Raw genomic sequence first — 8,113 nt, 5'->3', positions numbered from 1 at the left:
AATCCCGGTTAAAAAAGACAGTACCATAAGATGAGAAGAAACCATTAATCGGAATCACACACATTTTTTGAGAGAGAGAATCACACTTGTTTTTTTTTTGCATTAACATAACGTTTGATCGCAAACACGTTTTAAACGGACAAGAACCAGAGATGACACGAATGTATACACGTGACGCGACGCCCAGAGTCCCAACAACAGAAAAACGGCGTTTCGAATCCTTATCGGCTGACCGCTCCGGCGGGCATACGCCATCCTCCCCGGTCGTGAGTCCGCCCTGGTCCGCACCTACCCAAACGAGACGACCCACCGTCCGCCGCCGGTGCGCCCACGCCGCTCTCCCCTGTCCAACCCCGACAATTCTCTCCCACGGTAAACAAACACGCGCAGTACATAAACTACCGCGCGCACCTGCCTCCCCTCGACCTGCTCACCTGCCACATCAGAACCAGTCCTCCCCCTCGCGGCGCGCGTGACAGGCGAGGCAGACCGAAGATGGCAACGGCAGCCTCCGCCTCCGCCTCCCCCGCCGCTCTGCGCGCCAAAACCCCAGCCCCGGGCGCGCACCCCAGCCCGAAGTCCAGCCTCGCATTCCCGTGGCCTTCCCCCGGCGCCTCCGCGTCCGCCTCCGCCGCTGCCTCCGGCAGGCTCCACGCCAGCCTCCACCTCGGCGGGGTCCGCGGCGTCGGCACCGCCAACGGCACCGGCCTCCACGTGCTGCACCCCGACGTCAAGCCGCTGGCCGTGCCCAAGATGGCCGGCGGCGCGGGGGCGCAGAAGAGCATCCTGCTCTACCACTGCGAGGAGATGAGGGATCTCGCCCAGCAGGTGGCCGCCCGGAACGACGACATCGAGCTCTGCACCATCTCCTGGAGGTCCCGGCCGAGCTCCCTCTTCACTTCTAGTATTGCGTTGCTCTGTTTTACTCCTTGGGTGTTTGAATTTTATTTGGTGCGTCCGGAATAGTGGATTCTCTGGGCACACAATTTGAGCCCCAGGCTTTCAGTCTGTCGGAGGGAAGTCTCTCGATTGCTCCAGTTCAGGGAAAATAGGCAGATGTGATGATTTGGGCGTGGGCTCGTTTAAACTTGCAGAGTGCATCAGGATGACATTTCTTCCCCAAACTAATGGAGAAATCATGTTAAGGAAAAATGTCCAAAGTGGATGGAAAGTGGAAACATTCTGGAGACATCCGGATTGATAATTGATGGAGGGGATCTAACCCAATTATTGTTCAGTAGGCACTTGGGACAACAGAAGCATGTTATATTACAATTCGCGTAGAAACTGTACTTCCTTTCACAAACGCCTGTTATGGCCCAAAAACTGATTTAGTAGCATATATGTGATTGCTCATGGGCACCATCAAGGGACGTAGAATTGGAAGTGTAAATCATCGCAATGTTCTGATCATGGTAATTTAGGAGTAGGTAGGAACAAGGACTTTTTTACTTTTAAATTTGAATCTGCAGCAACTTATTTAATGTTAGTAGAAGTACACCAAACTTATGTCTCCTGTTAACTTCTGCTCAATTTTTCAGGAAGTTTCCCGATGGATTTCCAGATTTGTTCATACCAAATGCCCAGAACATTCGTGGGCGACATGTTGCCTTCTTAGCATCATTCAGCTCGCCTGGTGTCATATTTGAGCAAATATCGATTATATATAATCTGCCAAAGCTGTTCATTGCTTCATTTACTTTGATACTGCCATTTTTCCCAACTGGGACTTCCGAGCGTATGGAAGACGAAGGAGATGTCGCAACCGCCTTTACACTTGCTAGAAGCTTGTCACACATACCAATATCCAGAGGTGGACCCACCAGTTTAGTGATTTTTGATATTCATGCTTTGCAGGTAAGTGAAATTCGTCCATATCATCCAGTTGAGTTCTTCACCTGTTCCTTTAAAAAAATACGTGTAAACTTGTGTTCAACAATACATCAGGAGAGATTCTACTTTGGAGATGCAATCTTACCATGTTTCGAGAGTGGCATCCCCTTGTTGAAAAGTAGGCTTCAGGAGCTACCTGATTCTGATAACGTGAGTACGCTCGAGTCCCAGTTAAAGGAAGAAAAACAAGTTTTAATTGACAATGTTGTATGGTATCTGTCTGATACACTCCTTAATATGTTTTTCAGATAGCCATAGCTTTTCCAGATGATGGCGCATGGAAGCGCTTCTATAAGCAACTCCAACATTTTCCTATGGTAAATATGCTCTGTCCTAACACCTCTAAACATGAACAGAAATTGTCATTCTTATCTATTTATTGTATAATGACTTGTTTCCGCAAAATGTGTTGAAATAGATTATATGCAACAAAGTTAGAGAAGGTGATCAAAGAATTGTGCGTATAAAAGAAGGAGATGCTAGAGGCCGTCATGTTGTTATAGTGGATGACTTGGTGCAGTCTGGTGGTACTTTGATTGAATGCCAGGTAATGAAATTTGTTTATGGCTTAACATCTCCTTTTATTCTGGTGATTAGTTGTGGATCTTCAACTCATGTGTCCTTGTGGTTGAATAAATTTATATCTCAATTATGTATTTTTACCATACTTCATCAAGAGTGTAAACTAACACTGGTTTCCTGTGCAGAAAGTGTTGGCTGCTCATGGAGCAGCAAAGGTTAGTGCATACGTAACACATGGCATTTTCCCCAACAAATCATGGGAGAAATTTAAGCCTGATAATGGAGGTATGTACCCGTCATTAGCTTCATAATATTAGCATGCTAAAAGGTTTCCCTTGGTATTTTTATTAGTTTTCTCTTTATTGCTCCTGAATCAGAGATTCATAGACAAATAATATGATTATGAACAAGTTAGTTTCTTTCTCAGCTGATACCCTCTTAATAGCATGTGACCGAATTAGAACAGCTGGTCAAATTGGTTGGCAAACCTATTTTCCTTTTTTTTGTTGCTTTGTCACTGTTAAACATTTATTCTTTCACCTACCATACATGTTTGACTGAGCAACGGATTCTTGATTTTCCAACGAGCTCACATATGAAATGTCCTTCGCCCTAAAGGGAAAACCATTTTCTCTTCTTTTTGCCAAGTCAGCTTCTAGATGCAAACTTGTCCAACTTTTGGCTTGCATGGGATGAAATCCTTAAAAGATATCAAAGAAAGAAGCCTTCCAGTTCCTACCTTGACACATAAAATCTTATGATTTTCCTTGCATCCTACTTTCTTGTTGATGCAGTGTAGCTGCATCATGTTTCAACTCCAATGTTATGTATATATCTTTTTGTCCTAACACCTTGAGACACCAATTTGAGTGAAGAAATTTGGAGAACCCACTTTTGATTGTTCACGCAAACAGCCATCCTATAAGGTTTCAACTCCAATGTTATATTCTTCGCATCCTAATTCACCATTGAGGCAGTTAGGATGCATCGTGCCCCGTAACCTTTCCTTATGCAAGTAAAATCTTTTGTTCAAATACTTTGTGGGAAGCACTACCCAACAAAAGCTTTGCGGCTCGATGCATTGCTAGAAGAAAACGTTATTTACAAGCCCGAGAAGAGGCCAACAGCCTAGAGTACAATGCTCCATTTGTCCTGGCAAGCGGGCCAGATGTAGAACTTGACCCGCAGAGGGCCCACGTGCTAGCTTCCAATATCTAGATACAATCGGCCCCTGGAAGAGGGTCTTGTGGCAGGACTTAAAAATACTGAGGGTGCCACACAGTTACCTCTGTGTACATGACTATGATGGAAGCACCTTGCACAAATGAAATTTCAAGAGCTTTTGCTAGTTCAGCACTTTTGTGTTATAAAAATAATTTGTTCTGCATTTTCTTGATTATATTTACCAAGTTGGTCATTGTAAAAATTTCAGAGGGTCCGGAGCACGCCCTGAGCCACTTTTGGATTACCGACTCGTGCCCTCTCACAGTTGAAGCGGTCAAGGACAGACGGCCGTTTGAAATTCTCAGCCTGGCAGATTCTATTGCTTCTGCTCTTCAGATTTAGCAAGCCGATTTGGTCTGCTCGCTCGGCTGCAATATTGTTTAGTTCATTCTTCTAGCACATTGCTTCCCACCTTTTTTTTTTGCAGTAGTTTCTTTTGGCTGAGATATTGTGTAGTTCATCTTTTAATCTTCACCTCAGGGAAGTGTTCAATGGATTGTTGGGACCACAAAAACATTTCTAGGATAGTATGCCTAATAACTTGGCAGGACAAGCCAGGTGAGTCACATGTTTGCTATATAAATAAAAATTCAAATAAGTTTATCTGGCTTCTATTCTTGCATACTTTTCTCCCGATTTATGTCATGTCTACGGTGGCTGATTCCGGTGGTAAGAAGGATTTCGGAAGTGCCTGCTAGTGCTGTTGCCATGCCGCCGCTGCATGTGGGCTGTTGGCTCATCCACCTCTACACTTGATAAACTATGGTGCCAGGATCTTGGCGGGATTCGGATAGATAATGATAGGGATAGGGATAGGGATGGCTCTTTTTTTTTTTTTGACGGGAAGGCCTTCCTGGCTTGCACTTACATCATCCGCTGTAAAACTAGGAGCTGTATCCAACCACATGGTTGGTGGATTACACCGTAGGGGTGGACTAACGAGCAGCTCGGCTCGTTAAGCTCGTACTCGTTAAGGCTCGGCTCGTTAAGCTCGTTAAGATTAACGAGCAGAAAACCTTGCTCGGCTCGGCTCGTTAAGCTCGTGAGCGCCCGCGAGAGCTCGTTAACAGATTATAATGTGTTACGATATACATGATGAATGTGTAGGTATGGTTTTTAAGATGAAATATGGTGACTAAAAAAAAATGAAGTAGTTTGTTACCTCCTATGTTAGATTAGATTAAATAGATGGGTTGAGGTGCTACAAAAAGTTTGTCACGTAAGATGGAAATATTTGTTATGTTGTTACTAACGAGCTTAATGAGCTACTCGCGAATCTTGTTAGCTAACGAGATAAAATTAATGATTGGCTATGTTCATTAAGAAGCGAGTTATGAGCTTAACAAGCCAAACTATCGAGCGCTCATTAAGCTCGCGAGCTTCGAGCTTTTGGTCCAACCCTAATTACACCTCCCAAAACTAGCTAGCTCATGGGCTACTATATTAGACTCTCATTCTCGCACAATGATACGCAATAGGGTTTCCCTCACTTTATATTATAAACGAACACCGATCACGAGGTAACTGCCGGGGCGAACGGCACATCAAGCCCAAAGAAAAAAGAAAAAGACAAAAATGCCAACAACGGCAACTCGACAAGCACGAATGGTCTGCCACCGCCGCGCCCTTCATCTACGTCCCACCACTCGCCATGGCACCGGACCGCCGCGTACCAAACAACACCTCCAAGGAGGAATGCGACGCCAACGACACTGCTGTCCGGGCAAGTCCTAGGGTTTCCGCCGACACGCAGAAGGGGAGCGAGGGAGGGGTAGCACCAACGCCCTTCAAGAAGGAATGGCGGCACCCATCGGCGTCACCACGTCGGAGCCGGAAGAACCGGCAGGGATTTCTCCAGCACCCCCATGCCTCGACCCCCACTAGAACGGAGCCAACACACCATCTCGCCACCCGCAAGCACGCGCCACCACGGTCTTGGACCCATCCACGCCGTCTTGCTGCGAACACCACGACGAGGTCAAAAGAGCAGAGGCGAGATGCGCCTAGATGGCACGGACGGAGGCACCGGTGCCAAATGGGAGGGAACCGCCTCCACCGTCGTCACGCCGGAGGCCTCTGTCTCCAGAACCAACGCGGATTGCCTATCGGATGCTGCAGCCGAGCCACACCAGGCCACTCGGGCCTGGCCGGGCCCATAAGGGACCGCAAAGCCTCGACCACCGCGCTGCTGCACGCCGGCAGCCGAGCCGCCACCCGCCACCAGCCCGATGCGCCGCCAACGCCGCGCCTGTCGCCAGCCCGCCCCGGCCCAAATGGGGCCCGAAGGGCCCAGATCTGGATCGGGCGGACGTCGCCAGCCTGCGCTGTCGCGCTGCCCCGCCGCCAACGGTGCCGCCACCGCCCAAAGCTCGCCGCCGCCCGCGATGGGAAGCCCCCCCGCCGCGCAGGACCGCCGCCGCCTGAAGACACCGCTAGGAGCCGCTCCCTCCCGCGCCGGAGAAACCCTAGATGGGGAAGGGCTGGGGGCCGCCGCCGCCAACGTCGCCCGGGTAGGCCCGCGGCGGGCGCTAGCGACGGCGGCAGGGAGGAGGAGGAGGGGAGTGGGGAGACGCTCGCGGGGAAGGAGGGGAGGCGCAGCTGGCCGCCCGCGGGGGCGACGCGGTCGCGGTCGAGAGGGCAAAGATCGATATAGACATTCCCGAACTCTTTCAGTAAATTCGACAATCATTGAGAATTGGTGCTGCAATCAAGGAATATCCTTCATTCTTAGTCAGTGCCTCCACCACGGTCAAATTATCAGTTTGTATGTAAACCTTGCTGCATCCTAGGCTTTGGATACGTAAACAATCCCTTCTCATTGCCTCTGCCTCCGTTGACACCACATCTTAAACATGTTCCATTTGAAGGAAATATGCCCTAGAGGCAATAATGAAGTTATTATTTATATTTCCTTATATCATGATAAATGTTTATTATTCATGCTAGAATTGTATTAACCGGAAACTTAGTACATGTGTGAATACATAGACAAATAGAGTGTCCCTAGTATGCCTCTACTTGACTAGCTCGTTAATCAAAGATGGTTAAGTTTCCTGACCATAGATATGTGTTGTCATTTGATGAACGGGATCACATCATTAGAGAATGATGTGATGGACAAGACTCATCCGTTATCTTAGCATAATGATCATTTAGTTTTATTGCTATTGCTTTCTTCATGACTTATACATATTCCTCTGACTATGAGATTATGCAACTCCCGAATACCGGAGGAACACCTTGTGTGCTATCAAATGTCACAACGTAACTGGGTGATTATAAAGATGCTCTACAGGTGTCTCCGAAGGTGTTTGTTGAGTTGCCATAGATCGGGATTAGGATTTGTCACTCCGAGTATCGGGGAGGTATCTCTGGGCCCTCTCGGTAGTGCACATCACTATAAGCCTTGCAAGCAATGTGACTAATGAGTTAGTTACGAGATGATGCACTACAAAATGAGTAAAGAGACTTGTCGGTAACGAGATTGAACAAGGTATGATGATACCGATGATTGAATCTCGGGCAAGTAACATACCGATGACAAAGGGAATGACATATGTTGTTATGCGGTTTGACCGATAAAGATCTTCGTAGAATATGTACGAACCAATATGAGCATCCAGGTTCCGCTATTGGTTATTGACTGGAGATGTGTCTCGGTCATGTCTACATAGTTCTCTAACCCGTAGGGTCCGCACGCTTAACGTTTGATGACGATTTGTATTATGAGTTATGTGTTTTGGTGACCGAAGTTTGTTTGGAGTTCCGGATGAGATCACGGACATGACGAGGAATCTCGAAATGGTCGAGATGTAAAGATTAATATATTGGAAGGTTATATACGGACACCGGAATGGTTCTGAAAAAGTTCAAAGATTTTTCGGAGTACCGGGAGGTTACCGAAACCCCCCTGGAAAGTTAATGGGCCTAATGGGCCATAGTGGAGGAGAGGAGGCAGGCCACGGGAGGTGGCGCGCGCCCCCCTTGCCCAATCCGAATTGGACAAGGGGAGGGGGCGTGGTGTAACACCCACGATGCGGCTATATCTCCCACGTGTCGAGGCACGACTTAGAGGCATAACTGCATTGTGGTTTAGTCGCAAGAAGGGTCATCTTCACACAATCCCATGTAATGAATAAGAAAGGGATAAAGAGAGTTGGCTTACAATCGCCACTTCACACAATACTTAAATAAATCATACATCATCCAAAATACACACATAGTCCGACTACGGACAAACCAAATGAAAAGAAGATAAACCCAACTGCTAGATCCCTGATCGTCCCAACTGGGCTCCACTACTGATTATCAGGAAACGAAACATAGTAACGGCCAAGGTCCTCGTCGAACTCCCACTTGAGTTTGGTAGCATCACCTACACTGGTATCATCGGCACCTGCAACTGTTTTGGTAGTATCTGTGAGTCACGCGGACTCAGCAATCTCAAAACCCGCGAGATCAAGACTATTTAAGC

At 47.5% G+C, this 8,113-nt stretch overlaps 1 protein-coding gene across 1 annotated transcript; it reads left to right on the top strand.

Moving 5' to 3' along the window:
- The first annotated feature begins 339 nt into the window (after positions 1 to 339).
- LOC125544725 (ribose-phosphate pyrophosphokinase 3, chloroplastic) lies at positions 340 to 4,251 on the top strand. The gene is made up of 7 exons (XM_048708470.2): positions 340 to 875; positions 1,542 to 1,857; positions 1,948 to 2,043; positions 2,142 to 2,210; positions 2,312 to 2,440; positions 2,601 to 2,700; positions 3,848 to 4,251. Exons 1-7 carry the CDS (start codon positions 496 to 498, stop codon positions 3,979 to 3,981), a joined length of 1,224 nt encoding a protein of 407 aa, XP_048564427.1. The 5' UTR covers positions 340 to 495; the 3' UTR covers positions 3,982 to 4,251.
- The last annotated feature ends 3,862 nt before the right edge of the window (positions 4,252 to 8,113 follow it).

This window comes from Triticum urartu, chromosome 3A (genome assembly GCF_056163025.1).
Source record: "Triticum urartu cultivar PI428250 chromosome 3A, HENAU_Tu73, whole genome shotgun sequence".
Classification (NCBI taxonomy): domain Eukaryota; kingdom Viridiplantae; phylum Streptophyta; class Magnoliopsida; order Poales; family Poaceae; genus Triticum; species Triticum urartu.
This window is presented reverse-complemented; position numbering and strand designations above follow the sequence as displayed.

Excerpts from the sequence above, each read along its gene's own strand:
- LOC125544725 (XM_048708470.2), top strand. The coding sequence starts at position 496 with ATGGCAACGGCAGCCTCCGCCTCCGCCTCCCCCGCCGCTCTGCGCGCC. Across the intron at positions 1,858-1,947 it reads TTGATATTCATGCTTTGCAG|GAGAGATTCTACTTTGGAGA; the intron begins GTAAGTGAAATT and ends ACAATACATCAG. Across the intron at positions 2,211-2,311 it reads AACTCCAACATTTTCCTATG|ATTATATGCAACAAAGTTAG; the intron begins GTAAATATGCTC and ends GTGTTGAAATAG.